This window comes from Culicoides brevitarsis, chromosome 1 (genome assembly GCF_036172545.1).
Source record: "Culicoides brevitarsis isolate CSIRO-B50_1 chromosome 1, AGI_CSIRO_Cbre_v1, whole genome shotgun sequence".
Lineage (NCBI taxonomy): Eukaryota > Metazoa > Arthropoda > Insecta > Diptera > Ceratopogonidae > Culicoides > Culicoides brevitarsis.
This window is the reverse complement of record NC_087085.1, coordinates 21344778-21364812: the sequence shown is the minus strand read 5'-3', so window position 1 is coordinate 21364812 and position 20035 is coordinate 21344778. Positions and strand designations below refer to the sequence as shown.

The following is a 20035-nucleotide window of genomic DNA, read 5'->3' as shown; positions in this document are numbered from 1 at the left end:
GTGTACGCACATACGAAGTCTTTTTTTCTAAATAATGGGCCCGATATATAAATTACAAGAAAATAATGTCATTTGGAGACAATAGAAAACACATGTAATAATCTTTGTGTGTGTTGTTCGGTGATCTATGTCTTCTTGTGTTACTTCTACGTACAGAATTCCGATTAAAGGACTCTTTGGTCAAGTGAAATATTATATATTTAATGACTACCGAATTTTTTTTCAACTTCTTTTTCGTTGTCTTTGAAAAAAAATCAAGTTCTTCCTATTGTTTGTTATCTTTTTTCTGGGTTTTATTGTCGTCATCCTGTTTGTTTCTTTGAGTGAAGAAATGCACGTACAAAATATCAAAAGATATTGCCCAAACAATCAGTTAACACATTAACACCCATGTTACGCAGGAAAGAAAAGGCATCAATGACGACAATTTTTGGGTGGTCAGTTCTCATGACATCATCGAAATTGTGCATTAAAGTGCAGAAGTCATGTGCAAACACAAAAGAACAATAAATCCACTGTTATGTTCAAGGAGGAAATCGATGCTTATGTGTCTTTAAAGCAAAATCAGGTCGACAACTACTCGATTTATTGCGACAAATTTTGTTAAGAGACAGTATAATCTTCCTTTTATTGTTTATTTTTAACTTGAAGTTGTGTTTTCTGCAAGTCTGCTTCACATTTCATAATCAACAATGTAAAAAATTGGTGTATCGAAACCTAAAATAATTACAAAACATCATTAGAATTTTCAAAATTGAATGAGAAAAAAAATTTTGTGAAAAAAAAATTATTATGAGAAAAATAAGAAATTATGTTTTTTCGAATCCTAAGATTTCCTTAAAAATTATTAAAAATTTATTGAATTTCATCGAAAGTAGATTTTTATGGAATTTTTTTGATTTCTTTTAAAATTATTTTTAAAAAACTTAATTATTTGGTTTCAAATGTTTTTTAAAAGTGGTTTTTCAATTTATAAATAAATGTTTAAATTAATTAAAAAATATTTTTAAAAATATAAAAAAGCATTTAATGAGGCTTTCAACTTTTTAAAAAAAATTCTTATTTCCAAAATTTAAAAAAAATTAAAGGATGAAGAAAAAAGCTTAGATGGCTTAGAATTTAGAAATTAAAGTTTGAAAAAAAAATATTTTCACCTAAAGATTTAATTCTTTAATAATTTAAAAAAAAAATCTTAAATAATTTTAAAAAAATTCTTTAACAATTTGAAAAAAAATCTTTTATAATTTTAAAAAAATTCTTAAATAAGTTTTGTCCAAATTTTTGAACTTATTCCACTTTAATTACTGATTTGAAATTGAAAGTGGAAGAACAAAAAAAATATGTTTCGCGCGTTTTATGTTTTGCGAAACATGGATTTTTATAATGAATTGAAGCAACAACGAACCGATTTAAGCCGTCTTTTGTATTCACTTGTGAAGTATCGCACAAAATTTTATCGATTTTATTCAATCTGTTGCTGCACTTATGCTCTGCGTCATCATAAAGTATACATGTATGAGACAGAATACGATAAATTGAATTATGTTACCGAATTTTATTATATTTGATAGTGTCATGAAGAAGATGATATATTGCTATGGTAAATTGAATTTTATGTTAAATGTGTGGTTTTCATGTTTAGTGCATTGCCAGCGTCGCACAACAAGGTCGCAATGCGAAATTTATTGATAAATATTGACATTTCTGGAAAGTTTGTAAGTGTCTCATTAAATTTTTTTTACCCAAAAAAACATTATTCTGCTCTACATAAACGCGGAATATTTCCTCAAAAACTGCTGTTGTTCCCAACAATTACAATTACCCGCCTATTATTATTATTTTAAATACATGACTTGCATTACAACTCTATTAAAACGCGCTCTTTGCTCTTATTAAAATTTAAAAAAAACTGCAAGAAAATGCAACTCAAACACATTGGCATGCACTTCACGTTCTACCACCCATTCATCCATCTATCCGATCGCGACGTTGTTTGTGTGTGTGTCGGCTTTTGCAACATAACTAAAGGACTGACTGACTAATGTGATTACATATTGCAACACTTTAATATTGGTAATTTGTATCAAAAGTTGATTTAACCACTTTTTTCTTCTTCTTTTCTTTGCTTTATTATAGAGTGGAGTCGTGTGAGCATTTCAGAGAAAATAAAACAAGAGGTGCAACGGAAAAAAATGTTTGCATTAAATTGAGAGGCACTTAAAAAAAACTTTCGTTTAACATTTTTTTAGATATTTTTTTTATTTGACAATTGTGAATTGTTTTTTTTTTCGCTGAAAAATTTAGGATTATTTGGTTTTACTCCATTTTGAGTGGTTCATTCAACTTAACACTGAAACAGCAGACGATATTTTTTTACAACATCCGAAAAACATATTTTTTAAATTGAAGATTGTTAGATATGACACAGTTTGCGAGTTCAAATTGTTTTCAAACCTTTAAACTGTATTCGAATAAATAAACTTCTTCAGTTATTTGTTAAATATTCTTATTTGAAACCTAAAATTATTACAAAAAAAAATTAGAATTAAAAAAAATAGTAATTACATTTATTTTTCATATATCCCCCATTCCCACATTTTTTTGATATATATAAATTGGATGGAAATATATAATTCATCAAGGCTAGAATTTTACTGTGCATTGTTATATTTTTGATCCATTTCTCGCCACATGGCCATTCGTTTGCTGAAAGGATCCTCTTTGGATTCCAAATCACCATCAATGTTCAAGTATTCGAGGTTGGATTGAAGATTTGACCAAATGACGTTTAATTCACTTTGTTCCGGAGTTGGATTACCAAATTTGCCGAAATTTGACCACATTTTTACCATTCGAGTACGAACAGTTGCTTCTGGACTTTCTGCTGAAACAGAAGGTAATGCTTTGAAATTCCATAGATATCCCAAATCATCACCATGGGAAGCTCCTTCGTACTGCTCCAATGATGCAATTTTCTTGAAAAGATTTAATTCTCCATCGAAAGAGAAAATGTAGTAAAAAACTTCGTGACTTTGAGAATGTAACTGCGCCGTTTTCTGAATACCGTAACCAAAAACGCGATCAGTGGAATATTTTATAAAATCCATAGTATCAGTGATGTTTTGCCCATGGAAATATACTTTACGAATGTTATCTATTATATCAGCGGCCGCTTCGCTATATGGATCAATATGCCATTCGTAAGGAAGTAAGAAATGTGGATTTTCGTTGAGTTTTTGTAGTAAATTCGGATTTGCATTGAGTTGCGGAATGCCTAAGAGCATTTCTTTATCGTTGCTTCCAGAAATGTACTTGATGTTTTTGTTAAATTTTTTCTCTTGAATTATGGTCAAGGGTGTTTCTGTCAAAAATTGCGTCTCTTCAGAATCTTCTGGCTCTACACAAGGTGAAAATGGCATAGGCTGCAGAAATGCAGGTAATTGATTGTCTTCCGCGATTTCTGCAAATTTAACAAAAATCTTTGGGTCATCAATTTCTCGAATTCCTTGAACAAGTTCTTCTGTATTCGAAAACGTTAGATTTAAAAATACGCCTGCTTCGTAAGCAATACGTTTTGGATCATCTTGAAACGACCATGGATTAAGTGCGGAACCTGAATGAGAAATTGCTGCTCGAAATAAACCGTTTGCCATTGGTGAAAGTGTTAGATAATGAACGCTCGCTCCTCCAGCTGATGCTCCGAAAATTGTTACTTGTTCGCGATCGCCACCAAATGCTTCAATGTTATTTTGAACCCATTTCAGAGCTTCAACGCAATCCTTCAAGCCGTAATTTCCTTGTGCTGCTTTATCGTTCGTTGAAAAAAATCCGAGAAATCCCAGGCGATAATTGATTGTAACTATAACGACTTCTTCCTCCATGAAAAATTCAGGTCCATAAGATTCAGAATCGCCAGAGCCACTTTTAAATGAGCCACCATGAATCCAAAACATCACTGGAAGTTTTTCCTTAGACTCAAGTCTTGGGACATAGACATTCAAAAAGAGACAGTCTTCTGATCCAGTCACAGATTCACTGAACATTTGTTGACCAATGCAATTTGAACCGTGTTTTGTGGCATCTCGAGTTCCTGCCCATCCAGGATGGGGCTGGGTATTTCTTAGTCGAAGGTCGCCAACTGGAGGCTTAGCGTAAGGAATACCTTTGAACGAAAGAAATTTTTGGCCGGCATCTGTTGTTTCTTCTGTACCTCGGACTTTTCCTCCATGATGTAAGGTTACGATGAGGTCTCTATTTCTTTCGTAACTTTGTTGAGGCAACGAATTGGTTAGTAAAACCAAAAATAATAGAATAATTATTTGTCTTAACATGTTGAAAGTTCAAGTAGAAATAAACCTAAAATTCTTATTCTTTTATTTACTATATCAAATATGGATAAGATCAATCAAAAATTTCAGACAAAGTCCAATTGTTTACAAACCAATTTATTGACCTTTTGTATCAGTTAACGTTGAAACGCGTAATTTTACCAATTTGCATTGGAACAATATTATTTTTTACACACAATATTTTTAAAACAATTTTTTCAAAGCTTGAATTTTACTGTGCATTGTTATATTTTTGGTCCATTTCTTTCCACATAGCCATTCGTTGGCTAAAGGGATCGATTTTTGGTATCAATTCTTCTCCAATTTCCAAAAACTCTTGATGGTTTCGAACTTTTGGCCACTCTACGGAAATTAATTCAGTAACATTAGGCGTTGGATGTCCGTATTTACTGAAATTTGCCCACATTTTTACCATTCGTTGTCTTACTATTCTCGCTGGATCACTTGGCTTAATAGGTGCGGGCATTTGTAACAATTTCCACAAATATCCTAGATCATCGGAATGCATGGCGCCATCGTATTCGGAAAGTGACGATAATTTTTTGCCCAAGTTTAAAGAGCCATCATATGAAAAAATGTAATAAAATATGGGAGCTGTTTGTTTTCTAGCATGCATCTCTACTGTTTTATAAATTGAGTATAAAAATACTCGATCGTCACCAAATTTAAGAAACTCCATTATATCATTGATTTCCGTTTGACCGTTGAAATACGTTTTTCGGATATTGTTAAGGATATCTTCTGCTGCTTCAGTGTTAGGTTGAATAAAAAACTCATATGGCAGTAAAAGATTTGGATCGTTGTTATATAGTGAAAGATGGTCAGGATCTTTTCTTTGTTTGTCAATTACAGCTAGCATTTCGTCATCCGTAGAACCAAAAATACATGGAACTTTATTAAAGTCTCCACTTTGAAGAATTTTTAACGGTGTATCTGGCAAGAATCGGGGTTCATCGGAGTCCTCTGGTTCAACTGATGGCTCAAAAGGATAAGGATGATATCCTGCCATTTGTTCTTTATCTTCGAGCAGTTCTCCAACAACTGCAAACTGATATGGATCTTGAATGTCGCGAAGTTGGTTTACCAAATTTTCCGTTGAATTGAATGTAATATTTAACAGTTTAGCAGCTTCAAATGCGACAGATCGTGGATATGGTTGCAAGCCCCAAGCATTTAAGGCTGTGCCTGATTGAGAAATAGCTCCATGAAAAAGTCCTTTAGCCATTGGAGATAAAATAAGATGATGAACCATGCTTCCACCAGCAGATTGTCCAAAAATTGTTACGCGATTCCGATCACCGCCAAATGCTTCGATATTTTTTTGAACCCACTTAAGCGCTTCAACGCAATCTTTCAATCCATAATTTCCCTGTGCCGATCGATCATTAGTGGAAAAGAATCCGAGAAATCCTAAACGATAATTTATGGTGACAACAATAACGTCTTCTTTGACCAACAATTCCGGTCCATAGAACATGGAATTTCCAGATCCACCGTTGAATGCTCCTCCGTGAATCCAAAACATCACAGGATATTTTTCAGTTGGATTAAGGTTTGATGGCGTATAAACGTTCAAAAAGAGACAGTCTTCAGAGCTATTCAATTTACCAAATTGCACGCAGATATTGCCATGTTCTGTTGCATTGCGAATTCCATTCCATCCTGGATGAGGTTGAGGACTTCTAAAGCGAAGTTCTCCCATTGGTGGTTCGGCATAAGGAATGCCTTTGAAGGAAAAATATTTTTTGTCCGAATTTAATGAAAGAGACTTCTTTTCGCCAAGAATTTTTCCACCATGATGTAAAGTTATAATCAAATCTTCATTGACTGATTTTCTTTGATGTGCCAAGGAATTGGCAACTAACACCGAAAGCACCAATAAAATTATTAGTCTTAACATGTTGAGATTGCAACGCAAATTAAACTTGCAAAATCACAAATTTGATAAGTCGTATTGATTTATGATTAAAATTGTATTATATATTAATTTTAACTTTTCAATCACTGATCAATCATTTTTTGAAATAAACATGTCAAAAAATTAAATATCTATGATAAAAAAAAACAAAATAAATTAATCTAATCATCTAAAGTCTATACGATTTTGTTTTTTAGCGTAACTTTGTTTTCAATTCAATTCGTTTTGAGCTCTCATCATGTTGAGACAAATAGTTTTAGTGGTGGTTTTGGTATTAATTGCCAATTCTTTGGCACATTCACGAAAAATAAACGATGAGGATTTAATCATAACTTTACATCATGGTGGAAAAGTTCGTGGCGAGAAAAAATCTATTGGACTCTATTCGGATAAAAAATATTTTTCATTCAAAGGTATTCCTTATGCCGAACCACCAGTGGGAAAACTTCGGTTCAGAAGTCCCCAACCTCATCCCGGTTGGACAAACATTCTTAACGCAACAAAGCATGGTAATATCTGCGTACAATTAAATAAACTACAAGGCTCTGAGGACTGTCTCTTTTTGAACGTTTATACGCCATCAAATCTAAATCCAACTAAAAAATATGCCGTAATGTTTTGGATTCATGGAGGGGCCTATGTAACAGGATCTGGAGACTCAGCCAAGCAAGGACCGGAGTTTTTGGTCAATGAGGATGTCATTGTTGTCACTATAAATTATCGTTTGGGCTTTCTTGGATTCTTTTCTACCAACGATCGATCAGCACAAGGAAATTACGGATTGAAAGATTGCGTAGAAGCGCTCAAGTGGGTTCAAAATAATATCGAAGCATTCGGAGGTGATCGGAATCGTGTAACAATTTTTGGACAATCTTCTGGTGGAGGTATGGTTCATTATCTTCTTTTATCTCCAATGGCCAAAGGACTTTTTCATGGGGCCATTTCACAATCTGGCACAGCCTTGAATGCTTGGGGCTTTCAGCCATATCCAAGAACAATCGCTTTTGAAGCTGCTAAATTGTTAAATATTACTTTCAATTCAACGGAAAATCTGGTAGATCAACTTCGCGACTTTAAAGATCCATATGAGTTTGCAGTCATTGCAGAATCGATGACAAATCCAGATCTATTTCCAGGATTCATTCCTTATCCTTTTGAGCCGTCTGTTGAGCCAGAGGACTCCGATGAACCCCGATTTTTGCCAGACACACCGTTGAAAATTCTTCAAAGAGGAGATTTTAACAAGGTTCCATGCATATTTGGCGCCACGAATGAAGAAATGCTCCTGGTTCATGACGCGCAAAGAAAAGATCCAGATTTTCTTTTAAAATATAATAACGATTCTCGTCTTTTACTGCCTGATGAGTGGTTCATTCAACCAAACACTGAAGCAGCAGACGATATACTTAACAATATTCGAAAAACGTATTTTAATGATAAAACCGAAATTAATGATATAATCGAATTTCGTACATTTGGTGCCGATCGAGTATTTTTATACTCAATTTATAAAACAGTAGAGATGCATGCTAGAAAACAAACAGCTCCCGTATTTTTTTACATTTTTTCATACGATGGCTCTTTAAACTTAGACAAAAAATTTCAGTTACTTACCGAATATGATGGCGCTATGCACTCTGATGATATGGGATATTTGTGGAAAAATTCCAAAGCGCCCCTTATCATGCCAACTGATCCAGCAAGAAAAGTGAGAAAGCGAATGGTAAAAATGTGGGCAAATTTCAGTAAATACGGACATCCAACGCCTAATGTTACTGAATTAATTTCCGTAGAGTGGCCAAAAGTTCGAAACCATCAAGAGTTTTTGGAAATTGGAGAAGAATTGATACCAAAAATCGATCCCTTTAGCCAACGAATGGCTATGTGGAAAGAAATGGATCAAAAATATAACAATGCACAGTAAAATTCAAGCTTTGAAAAAATTGTTTTAAAAATATTGCGTGTAAAAAATAATATTGTTCCAATGCAAATTGGTAAAATTACGCGTTTAAAGTTGACTGATACAAAAGGTCAATAAATTTGTTTGTAAACAATTAGACTTTGTCTGAAATTTTTGATTGATCTTATCCTCGTTTGATATAAATAAAAGAATAAGAATTCTAGGTTTATTTCTACTTGAACTTTCAACATGTTAAGACAAATAATTATTCTATTATTTTTGGTTTTACTTACCAATTCGTTGCCTCAACAAAGTTACGAAAGAAATAGAGACCTCATCGTGACCTTACATCACGGCGGAAAAGTACGTGGCGAAGAAATACTGCTTGCTCCAACGTCGACCAAAAAATTATTTTCCTTCAAAGGCATTCCTTATGCTACACCACCAGTAGGAAAACTTCGCTTCAAAAATCCCCAACCACATCCAGGTTGGCATGGGATTCGTAATGCTACCGAACATGGAAACGTTTGTGTCCAGATTCCCGCTTTCTTGAGGATCGACGTCGTTGGTTCTGAAGACTGTCTCTTTTTAAACGTTTACACACCACCAAATATCAATCCAAACAAAAAATATCCTGTGATGTTTTGGATTCATGGAGGCGGCTTTTATGGTGGATCTGGCGACTTTGATTTGTATGGACCTGAAATGCTTGTAGAGCAAGAAGTTATTGTTGTCACTATAAATTATCGCTTGGGCCTTCTTGGATTTTTTTCAACGAACGACCAAGCTGCTCAAGGAAATTACGGCCTAAAAGATTGTGTCGAAGCTCTAAAATGGGTTCAAAAGAACATCAAAGCATTTGGCGGTGATCGCAATCGAGTGACAATTTTTGGACAATCTGCTGGTGGAGCAGCCGTTCATTATCTCGTTCTGTCTCCAATGGCTAAGGGACTTTTTCATGGCGCTATCTCTCAATCTGGCACAGCTTTAAATTCATGGGGTCACCAACCGTTTCCCAGAAAACAAGCGTTTGATGCCGCAAACACGTTAAATATCACGTTCAATTCATCTAAAGATCTTGTGGAACAATTTCGTGCTATTTCAGATCCCAAAGTATTTGCAACAATTGGAATTAGCCTAGAAAATCTACAAACTTTATATCTTCCTCTTACATTTGTACCGTCTGTCGAACCAAAAGACTCAAAAGAGCCACGATTTTTATCTGAGACCCCGATAAAAATGCTTCAAAAAGGAAAATTTAACAAAGTTCCAATCATTCTTGGCGCAACGGATGCAGAATTTCTTTCGGAAATTCATTATCACAGATTAAATCCAAACTTACTTAAAAAATACAATGACGATCCAAGTTTTCTAATACCCTATCTTTGGTTTATTGAACCAAACAGTGAAGCAGCTAGAGACATCATTTACAACATTCGAAAAACGTATTTTAACAACAAAACGGAGATAACTGACATTTTGGAATTTGTTGAATTTAATTCTGATCGAGCCTTTCAGTATTCTGCCTACAAAACAGCCAGTTTGCATGCCAAAAAACAAAAATCTCCAGTGTTTCAATACGTATTTTCCTTCGATGGCACCCTAAGTTGGCACAAACAGCAATATTTATTAACAGATTACGATGGTGTTTGTCACTCCGATGACATGGGATATATGTGGACCATGGCAAAGTTGTCGTGCCCTCCAAAAGGTAGTCCAACTGAAAAAGTGAGACAACGTGTAGTGAAAATGTGGACAGATTTCAGTAAATATGGTCATCCAACGCCGAAAAGAACTTCGTTGATTCCAGTAAAGTGGCAAACAGTTCAATTTAATCATGAATACATGGACATCGGACAAGAACTACAGCCAAAAATTCATCCATTTGGAAGAAGAATGACAATGTGGAAGGAAATGGATCAAAAGTGGAATAACAATCCATATTAATATATCAAAATAAAATTTATTTTCTTATTCATTATTAAGCCTGGCAAAAATATGTGCCTATAAATTCGTATATTTTTTTATCGAGAAAACAAATAAAGGAAGTTTCGTTTAATGCAAATTTGAGTCTTTTGAAATCAATTTTATTTTGCAAAACTTAATTTTTTTGCATATTTTACAAAATAATTCATATTTTTTTATTATTTTAAATTTTTCATTAAACTTTCGATCCGTCCGATTTTTGAGAAAAAAATTTAATTTGCTTTTAAATTTTTTTAAGCCTTTTAAAATTAAATCAATTAGTATTTTTTTGAATTTGCTATTTTTCTCAAGTTTTTTTTAATTTTACACTTTTTTAAATGCAGATTTTTGTCAGGCTTATCCATCACTCAAAAAATTTGACAATCCCTTATCTTATCTAAATAATCTGTCATTGTTTGCTCATAAAATTTATAAATACCAGTAACTATCGACTAGAACCCACTTTTGATCTTCTTATCGTCTAAGACAATGTTCAAATTAACAATATTTTGCCTATTTATCTGGATATTAAACGTTAATTCCTTTCCTCACGAAAATTTTAAATCAGATGACGAGCTCGTTGTTACATTAAATCATGGAGGAAAAGTCCGAGGTACAGAAGAAACAACAGATGCCGGCCAAAAATTTCTTTCGTTCAAAGGTATCCCTTACGCTAAGCCTCCAGTTGGCGACCTTCGACTAAGAAATACCCAGCCCCATCCTGGATGGGCAGGAACCCGAGATGCCACAAAGCACGGTTCAAATTGCATTGGTCAACAAATGTTCAGTGAATCTGTGACTGGATCAGAAGACTGTCTCTTTTTGAATGTCTATGTCCCAAGACTTGAGTCTAAGGAAAAACTTCCAGTGATGTTTTGGATTCATGGTGGCTCATTTAAAAGTGGCTCTGGCGATTCTGAATATTATGGACCTGAATTTTTCATGGAGGAAGAAGTCGTTATAGTAACAATCAATTATCGTTTGGGATTTCTCGGATTTTTTTCAACGAACGATAAAGCAGCGCAAGGAAATTACGGCTTGAAAGATTGTGTGGAAGCTCTAAAATGGGTTCAAAATAACATTGAAGCATTTGGTGGCGATCGCGAACAAGTAACAATTTTCGGAGAATCAGCTGGAGGAGCAAGTGTTCATTATCTAACACTTTCACCAATGGCAAACGGTTTATTTCGAGCAGCAATTTCTCAATCTGGTTCCGCACTTAATCCATGGTCGTTTCAAGATGATCCAAAACGTATTGCTTACGAAGCAGGGACATTTTTAAATCTAACGTTTTCGAATACAGAAGAACTTGTTAAAGGAATTCGGGAAATTGATGATCCAAAGATTTTTGTTAAATTTGTAGGAGTCGCAGAGGACAATCAATTACCCGCATTTCTGCAACCTATTCCATTTTCACCTTGTGTAGAGCCAGAAGATTCTGAAGAGACCCGATTTTTGACAGAAACACCCTTGACCATAATTCAAGAGAAAAAATTTAACAAAAATATCAAGTACATTTCTGGAAGTAACGATAAAGAAATGCTCTTAGGCATTCCGCAACTCAATGCAAATCCGAATTTCCTACAAAAACTCAACGAAAATCCACATTTCTTACTTCCTTACGAATGGCATATTGATCCAGATAGCGAAGCGGCCGCTGATATAATAGATAACATTCGTAAAGTATATTTCCATGGGCAAAACATCACTGATACTATGGATTTTATAAAATATTCCACTGATCGCGTTTTTGGTTATGGTATTCAAAAAACGGCACAGTTACATTCTCAAAGTCACGAAGTTTTTTACTACATTTTCTCGTTCGGTGGGGATTTAAATATTTTTAAGAAACTTGCATCATTGGAGCAGTACGAAGGAGCTGCCCATGCCGATGAACTGGGATATCTATGGAATTTCAAAGCATTACCTTCTGTTTCAGCAGAAAGTCCAGCAGCAACTGTTCGTACTCGAATGGTAAAAATGTGGTCAAATTTCGGCAAATTTGGTAATCCAACTCCGGAACAAAGTGAATTAAACGTCATTTGGTCAAATCTTCAATCCAACCTCGAATACTTGAACATTGATGGTGATTTGGAATCCAAAGAGGATCCTTTCAGCAAACGAATGGCCATGTGGCGAGAAATGGATCAAAAATACAACAAAAAATAAACAACATTCCTCCGCATATTCTCATATGGCACATATTTATCAATAATTCAAGTGAGATCGGGATTTTTTTTCTCTTTGAAAGAATATGAAAGAAACAAAATGCAAATAAATCAAAGCAATATATCGGCGATCAAAATTATTATCTACAAGGCAAATTGCTTGCACTTTGCTCTCATCACGTTATTATTATGTTTTGTTGGTGCTGTCTTAAGAGGCGTGTAAGCGTTGAAGGCGCGCATTAATAAAATAATATTATTATATTGAATCATGTTGATGATCAAAGGAAAGAAAAGGCAAAAAATAAAAATAAACGAAACAACGCGAAGCATAATCAATACCTGAAGAGCGGGCAAGAGATAGCGCATAACAAACGATAAAAGGGCAATTCTGGTGCACGCCAGTGATTTAATGATGCTAATATTATTTTTCTCATATATATTCTTCCGTCTCTCTTGTACCGCCGAGCTTTGCTTTTTCTTCTTCGGGAATCGATTAAAAGGCATCTTCCGCAGCATTTTCCGCAACGAACGGCAGAAATATGAGAAAGTAATATAAATTGTTGCAATTTGTTCAGATTAATTAATTTATTATGTTGCGCTTCATCAACAACATCATCATCATCATCAGCCGCGTCGTTGTCGTGGACCAATATGATAATATGTAGCAAGTGGAGCACGCGAATGTGTGTGACATACACGCAAATACATGATGTTTGCCTTTTTTTCGTATTTGGTCACACTTTTCAGCTTCATTTGAATTAAATCTATAATTGTGATACGGTGCTTGATAGTTTAATCAAGTAAACTTTATATTGATGATGATGATGATACGGATAATAATTTGATTAGAGACCGCAGCAAGTGGTAGATAACTACCTGAGATGCGATTTAATGATATAATTATAATAATAAACTTATAACAAAATGATATTGTTCACGTCATAGTCATCTTATTTGATATGCCAAATATTGCACGGTACTTACTTGCGATACACATATTGTGTCGTTGAACTTGATATGTAAAGCACACGCGGTTTTGACTGATTGCTTCGTGATAATTTTTGACATTTGTGACAGAAATTTCATGAAGTAGACATTTTATTGTGCTTTTAATGTGAAAAAATTACGTCTCGAAGCTTTGAGCTGCAAAATTACAAATTTAATTAGATAAATGCAATTTAAATTTTTAGAAATTTAAATAATTAACCTGTAAAATTTTCAACAATTAGGTATTTTAAAAAAAATGTTGTTATTTTTAGTATTTTTTAATATTCTAAAAAAATATTTCAAAAAATGTAATTACCTTCAGTAATATTTTAACTTGGATTTTGATCCATATTTAATTTTTTAAAAAAAATTTAACGTGCTATTTGAATTTTAGTTTTTTTTTTCGAATATTGAATTGATAAATATTTGATTTTTAATCGTGTAAGATCGAAAAATTTAAAATTCGTAAAAAATTTATTTTTATTTTTCTTCATTTTTAAAAAAGCCTTAAATTTGGTTTTTTTTTTAAAATTAAAAATTTTAAAAAATATGAATTCTGAAAAACGTTAAAAAATTACAGAAATTTAAAAATTTCAGGAAAAAAACCTTTTTAGTTTAATTATTTTTTTAATTAAAAAGCTTAAAAATTAATTTTTTTTAAAAATTTTTTTAATTAAAAATTAATAATTTTTTTTTTTAAATAAAAATTAACAGTTCTGTGATTTTTTTAATTGTACATACCAGCATATTTTCCATGAAAAAGGTCTCAGTCTCGCAATAATTTTTAATTTTGAAACACAAAGTTTTCACACAGACTGGAGACTTTTTATACGAACTAGGCGTTAAAACTGACAAATGAACTAGATTTGTACGCACACAGAAAACTAAAAAATATTTTTGTCATCAAAAGCCCATGTCAACTTCTCATGAATAAATTATATTTATTTCAGTGAACGACAAGAAAACCAAAACAAAAAGCTCATGCTCGAAAAAAAAATGAAATTTATTCCAGTTTTTGTCATTTTAAATATGCGTGTCCACAAATCAGACTATTTACGGTGCTCCAGCTTAGATTTGGTCGCTCTTCGTTCAGTATCAACAATTAATAATGCTTACGCTTCAAGAGCAACATTTTTTTCCTCAAGTACGCATAACTTGTTTCATGGCAAGTTATAATCACAGTTCCGTTGATAGATTGTTTACACAAAGTAATTTAGACAGAAGGAAAATACCTTTTTTTGTGTGTACAAAGTCTTATGAGCGGAAAAATTGGTTTTGATACAGCATTTAACAGTCATGTTGCCACTTATTTTTTAAGTACAAAGGAAATTTTATTTACCATGGCGATTCGGTACCTTGTTACAAATTGAATTAAAATAATTAAATAAACGTCCGTGTTCCGATTCCGCAAACATATTTTGACGCGACTAATGCGTTGTTAGAGCATTTGTTGTCATCATGCGGAATTAGATAAAATTGCAAAATATGGAAATGAGATGTCTGTTAAAATTTGTGTCATCTTTTCGAAAATTTGTTGGCATGGAAATTACTTTGAAACTGCATTTAAATTAAAATTTTCTAGAAAAAATCATTAAATGTAAACCAATAAATTGTTGTTTCATCCATAATAATCCAGCTGCAACTCATATTTTAATATGGAACGAATTTTCCTTTTTGTTCGTTGGAGAAAAAAAAACAAATTTGATGAATACAAAACTATTATCTATTTACTTTTATTGTCCTTTTTATATGTCCGAAATGAAATTTTTCATTTTTCTAGTATTAAAATACCAAATATATCCTCGAAAGCCACACACAACGTCCTACACTCATACAGAAAGAAAAAAAGTGAGAATCAAGCAAATCCATCTATAATAATATTAACAAGGTACCGCGACTAATTTTATTCATTCAAATAATTTTCACACTTATTTTTTCGGGTTTTTATGACATTTTACCAGATTTTATTGTGTGTCCAAATGAATGCCATGTGCTGCATAAAGGAGAATGAGCAGGAGGATAATGATTTATCAAGATTTTGTGGGACTTCTGATGACGACTGGAACAATAGTGTCATCATAGGTGTTCAGTAGGTGTTAAAATTTTGGTGTGGTCTTCAAAATCTTTCATAAAATAAAAGAAAGTCAAATTTTGCCATCCATTTTGTTTCGTTCGATTGATTTTTATTGGCACTCGCATTAACAATACGCTAATGATTCAAAAACATGAGGGTTCACTATTTAAAAATATTCACATAAAAATTGTCACCGTCATTATAAAATCAAATTGAAAAATATTGTTATACAAATAAATCGTCATTGCCATTGAAAAATAAAAATGAGGAAGAAAAAAAATAAATATGGCGATGTCTCAGTAGAAATGCACAGGGCACAGTGTTAAATAAACAAAATTTAAAATGAATTTTGTGTGCATTTACTACCGAAATATATACCGTGCGTTCACTTAAATTTTCCTCTATTTTTTCTTGAATTTTATATTTTTATTTAAACTATTTTCTCTCACTTTTTCACTTTTTTTCGCTTCTCGTTAATTTTTAATTAATTTTTAAAAAATATTATTTTTACTCTTTTCATCGAAAATTTTTAGGAAATTTAATAAAATTAATTTTTTCATTAGTTTTATCATTTTCTTTTATTTTTAAATTTTTACTGGATTTTTTTTTTAATTTTTCAACAATTTTTTTGGCTTTGTTTTAAATTGAATTAATTAAATGTTTTAGACAAAATTTAATTTTTTTACATTTGTCAAAATTAAAAAGTTTGAAATTTTTTTTCAAAGGTTTAAAAATTAATAAACTAATTTATTTTAAATTTTATTTAAATAGGAAAAGAAATGTAAGAAAACGCGAATAAATGAGAAAATTTAATTAAAGCAGAATTTAATAAAAAAAAAAAAATATTAATTATTTGTTTGAAATTATTGACCATTCCTTGTTGAATTTTAATATTTTATTTTTTTTATAAAAATATAATTAAAAAAATTAAATAAAAAAAAGAGAAAAAATTAAATATAACTCACGGTATAATTTAATAGAAATTTTTAATTCTTTTTTCTGTGTCGTCGTTATTTTTATTTTAAATAATATTTTTCTTGACAACCATGGAAAATCAAATTTTACTGCAATAAGCAGCAGCACCCCATTCTTCTTCTGTGACTGCATACATTTTTTTTCTCTGCAGTCCCTTTTATTACTTATTATTATTATACATGTAAAGTTAAATTATACTCTTTTTTGTCGTAAATGAGGGAACTGTTCATTTTTTCTCAGCTCCGACATGGCGTGGCATCGACTGAAATTTTGTTAAATTCATTTTCAATCATGCAGTAGTCAGAATTTCTCGTCGTTGGTTCTCATGCATGGCATTTTGTGTGTGTGTTCAAAAGGTATCAATCATTTAATTTTTGCAGCAAACAAAAAGTCATCACCCTATGAGTAAAATGTTTTTTTTTTCGGGGATTTTTGTGTGTCCTGCATTCGTTTCTGTGTCTCTCGTTCATTCTTCATTTAAATTAGGCGTGAAGCGTGCAAAAATTAGAGCATACAGCTGCCTGGTATTTACTTTGTGCACTAAAGACCTGGTTTTAATGATAGACTATAAGTTGCATCGCCAATGCACGAGGAGATGACAGGAAAGTGGAAAACGTGGCGTAGTGGGTAGGGACTTTGTTGATAAAATTCACGAAAAATTAGATGCGGAAACAATCATTTTAGGAAAAATAATGGATAGAACTAGTTTTGACGCGTTTTCGTGTGATAAAAATGTAATTTTGCTCGATATTTATTCGAAAAATGTGTCGTTACTTAGTTCTGCTTGATTTGATTTGTTTTTTATTGTTGATTTTGGCTAGTCATTGTTTTTTAAATGCTACATGATAAGAACATTAAAAAACATCAGATAAAATGACATATTGATATTTTTTTAACCATGTTTTTACTTTTATTTTATTAAAAGTTCCCACATGAACACAGCATTTTACATGGAAAATATCAAAGAAAAGAAATAAAAACTTCTAATTTAAAAACAAAAAAATCTGAAAGTGATTTTTACAAAAATATTGAAAAATTAAACGTCATAATATTATTTTTTTTTATTTTTTAAATTTAATTTTTTTTTTTTTTTTTTTTTATTTTTTTTTTTTTTTTTAAATATTTAAAATTTTTTTTTTTTTTTTTTTTTTATTTTAAGAAACTTAATTTTTAATATAAAAAGTTTTTGGCAAATTTATTGTTAAAAGTTAGTACAAAATTATTAATTAAAATTTTTTTTATCAAATATATTTTTTTTATATAGAATTAAAAATTATTATTTTTAGTTTTTAAAAAATTTAACGAAAAAAATTTTTACTAGTATTATCACTAAATTTATCAAAAATTTATATTAAAAGCCAAGTTTTAACAAAAATATTCAATACGTCGTCTTTCCAATAATAATCTTGTCATACAATAAAACATAAGAAAAGATCAAATCTTGTTGAGAAAGGATTTTACCTTGGTAATCCTTCGAAAATTTTGCAAACAACCTTAAATAATAATCTGGTTTCAACAGAAAAATAATCGCCCATACATCCAATTACAAAACTTTCTTGTTCTAACATTTCTATTTATTTTTTGTCTTGTTTCTTTAATTCCGATAATCTGATTAAAAAGTCTTATTTACCTGAAATGCAGTTTGTTGTAAAAACACTTCGAAAGTTAATTAAAAATGAAAAGATTTGAAACGATTTTGTTTCGTCTTATTCATTTTACGAAGGAATTTCGACACAAAAGCTCTGCCAACACATTTCCGAACAAAAGGTATTGCTGCACAAAACCTCAAGCATCCATCTCGGAAAATTTAAATTAAATTTGATACACAACTTTTGCTGCAATTTATCAACTTCATCTTTAGTTCTTGCATTGCTGCTTCTGTGTTTCAACACTCGAGAGATAAAAAAAAATTGTCGACAATTTTTGCATGCAAACATTGATACAAAAATATACCTCCCTCAGAGAGAGCGACACAACTTTAAAAGGCGCAGACATACGGAAAACAGCAGTAAGCAGAAGATCTCTGTGTGTGCAACACAAAAATGCATATATTTCACTTTAATTATTTTATGTTTTTATTGCGTCTCTGCTTGAAGCATTTTTACAATTCTTAGCTTTGTGTGTCTTCGTCAGGCATTGCAGTCAACATTTTTTTTGTTAGGATTAGAAAACCCCCGATGATTATTTTGTTTATTGCATAGGGAAGATTCCTCATTCATTTGTCTTCTTTTGTCTTTTTGCTTGGCATGAAAAATAAAACAATTAAAGCGTCATGATGGGAGTGTTAATATTTCGTAACCATGAAGGTCTTTAGCACTGCATTGTGAATTTCTTTCAAATTGAGATGAAATGGAGAAAGAATGCTTTGATTTGCATGCCCATAAGAAGTAGAACGAATGCAATTTACATACTTTTTACTTTTTTTGTCTAATTTTTTTTTTTTGCTTACTGACACATTTTTTCTTTAATTTTTTTTTCTCTTAAATTATTCGTCTGTAGAAACATCCGATTCATTTTCGTCTCCTTGTTCAATCTTAATGTTTTTGAATTTTTCTACCGGATAGTCGTCTTCAGATTTAAATAAATAACATTCACTGTAAATACTTTTGTGACTCGTAAAAGTTTTTGGGAAATTGAAAATTAAATGAGCCAGCTCGTTGTTCAGTGTATCGAAGCGATGTCGATTTTTACGAGTTTCTTCCACGAAAAATCTGGCAAAATATTGATTGGCACGTGTAGCGTCTTCGTCATGCGGAATCACTTTGTCGATTGACCATTCGTACATGTTTTTCTCAGGATGAAATTGGGTGCCAAAGAAGGGATATCGACTATGTTCGAAACTGGAGATGAATTCTAAGCCGTCAAAATCTTTGTTTGTTGATAAAGTTATCCAATTTTTCTCTGTTCCGACCTTTTTGAGAGATTCTTCGGTGATGCAATAACTGTGGAAGTTTGAGGTGATATTTTTGTAGCGCAAACTGTGGATAATGTCATGACTGGCCAGTTGGAAGAGACGATGATTGTTGTAGTTTAAGGTGAAGTCCAGTGGTAGTGGTTGATTTTCACTTTTGCACTTGACACGATGATCCGCACGATCGGCATCCCAATAAGTTAAGAGTTCAAATCCGAGGCACGTTCCCCAAAGTGGAAAATAATCACCTTTGTCATTTAGTTCTTTAGCGATTTTGTAAATTTGGTATCCAGCTTCAGAAAATCCGTGACTTTTCTTAAAGCTGCTGGAGCCGCCAGGGAAAAATATTCTATTGAACGAAATTTTATTTTGAAAAAAAATTATTTTTAAATTTTTTGATGATTTTTCCTTACCCATTAACTTTGTTCATTATATCTCTGTAATAATCTTCAGTTTGATTGATCCACACAGGGACAACTCGGGCACCACCTCCTTCTAAAAACTTTACGTAAGATGCTGCAATGAACTGTTTATGTCCTGGAAAGCCGTTATTCAGTGTTGTAGTCATTTCTTGCGCTACTACTCCGATGATTGGACGCTCATTTAGAACTTCATCAGCTAAATTTGTTGCAAAAAAGCAACATAAAATCGCGAAAATTGATAATAGCCTCATTTTGCTAAAATTGTGTGAATTACTTGAGAAACTAAAATAAAGTGATTCGATTTTAATCACGACAAAAATTTAAATACTCATTGTCTTTGTATCTTATCAGTCAAGATTTCAGAAA

At 32.0% G+C, this 20035-nt stretch overlaps 6 protein-coding genes across 6 annotated transcripts; 3 read left to right on the top strand and 3 right to left on the bottom strand.

The window, feature by feature from the left end:
• Positions 1-2651: 2651 nt before the first annotated feature.
• Positions 2652-4331, bottom strand: LOC134837442 (juvenile hormone esterase-like). Its single transcript, XM_063852816.1, has one exon. The coding sequence runs from the start codon at positions 4329-4331 to the stop codon at positions 2652-2654; it is 1680 nt and encodes a 559-aa protein (XP_063708886.1).
• A 104-nt stretch (positions 4332-4435) lies between these two features.
• On the bottom strand, positions 4436-6249 carry LOC134837440 (juvenile hormone esterase-like). The gene has a single exon (XM_063852815.1). It carries the CDS (start codon positions 6247-6249, stop codon positions 4561-4563), a length of 1689 nt encoding a protein of 562 aa, XP_063708885.1. The 3' UTR covers positions 4436-4560.
• Positions 6250-6501: 252 nt separating this feature from the next.
• Positions 6502-8407, top strand: LOC134837992 (juvenile hormone esterase-like). Its single transcript, XM_063853414.1, has one exon. The coding sequence runs from the start codon at positions 6506-6508 to the stop codon at positions 8189-8191; it is 1686 nt and encodes a 561-aa protein (XP_063709484.1). The 5' UTR covers positions 6502-6505; the 3' UTR covers positions 8192-8407.
• A 9-nt stretch (positions 8408-8416) lies between these two features.
• On the top strand, positions 8417-10114 carry LOC134837439 (juvenile hormone esterase-like). The gene has a single exon (XM_063852814.1). The coding sequence runs from the start codon at positions 8417-8419 to the stop codon at positions 10112-10114; it is 1698 nt and encodes a 565-aa protein (XP_063708884.1).
• A 507-nt stretch (positions 10115-10621) lies between these two features.
• LOC134837438 (juvenile hormone esterase-like) lies at positions 10622-12621 on the top strand. Its single transcript, XM_063852813.1, has one exon. The coding sequence runs from the start codon at positions 10622-10624 to the stop codon at positions 12299-12301; it is 1680 nt and encodes a 559-aa protein (XP_063708883.1). The 3' UTR covers positions 12302-12621.
• Positions 12622-18793: 6172 nt separating this feature from the next.
• Positions 18794-19832, bottom strand: LOC134827345 (gamma-glutamyl hydrolase A-like). Its single transcript, XM_063839940.1, has 2 exons — positions 19661-19832; positions 18794-19596 (listed from the first exon to the last, which is right to left on the bottom strand). Exons 1-2 carry the CDS (start codon positions 19813-19815, stop codon positions 18822-18824), a joined length of 930 nt encoding a protein of 309 aa, XP_063696010.1. The 5' UTR covers positions 19816-19832; the 3' UTR covers positions 18794-18821.
• Between the last annotated feature and the right edge of the window lie 203 nt (positions 19833-20035).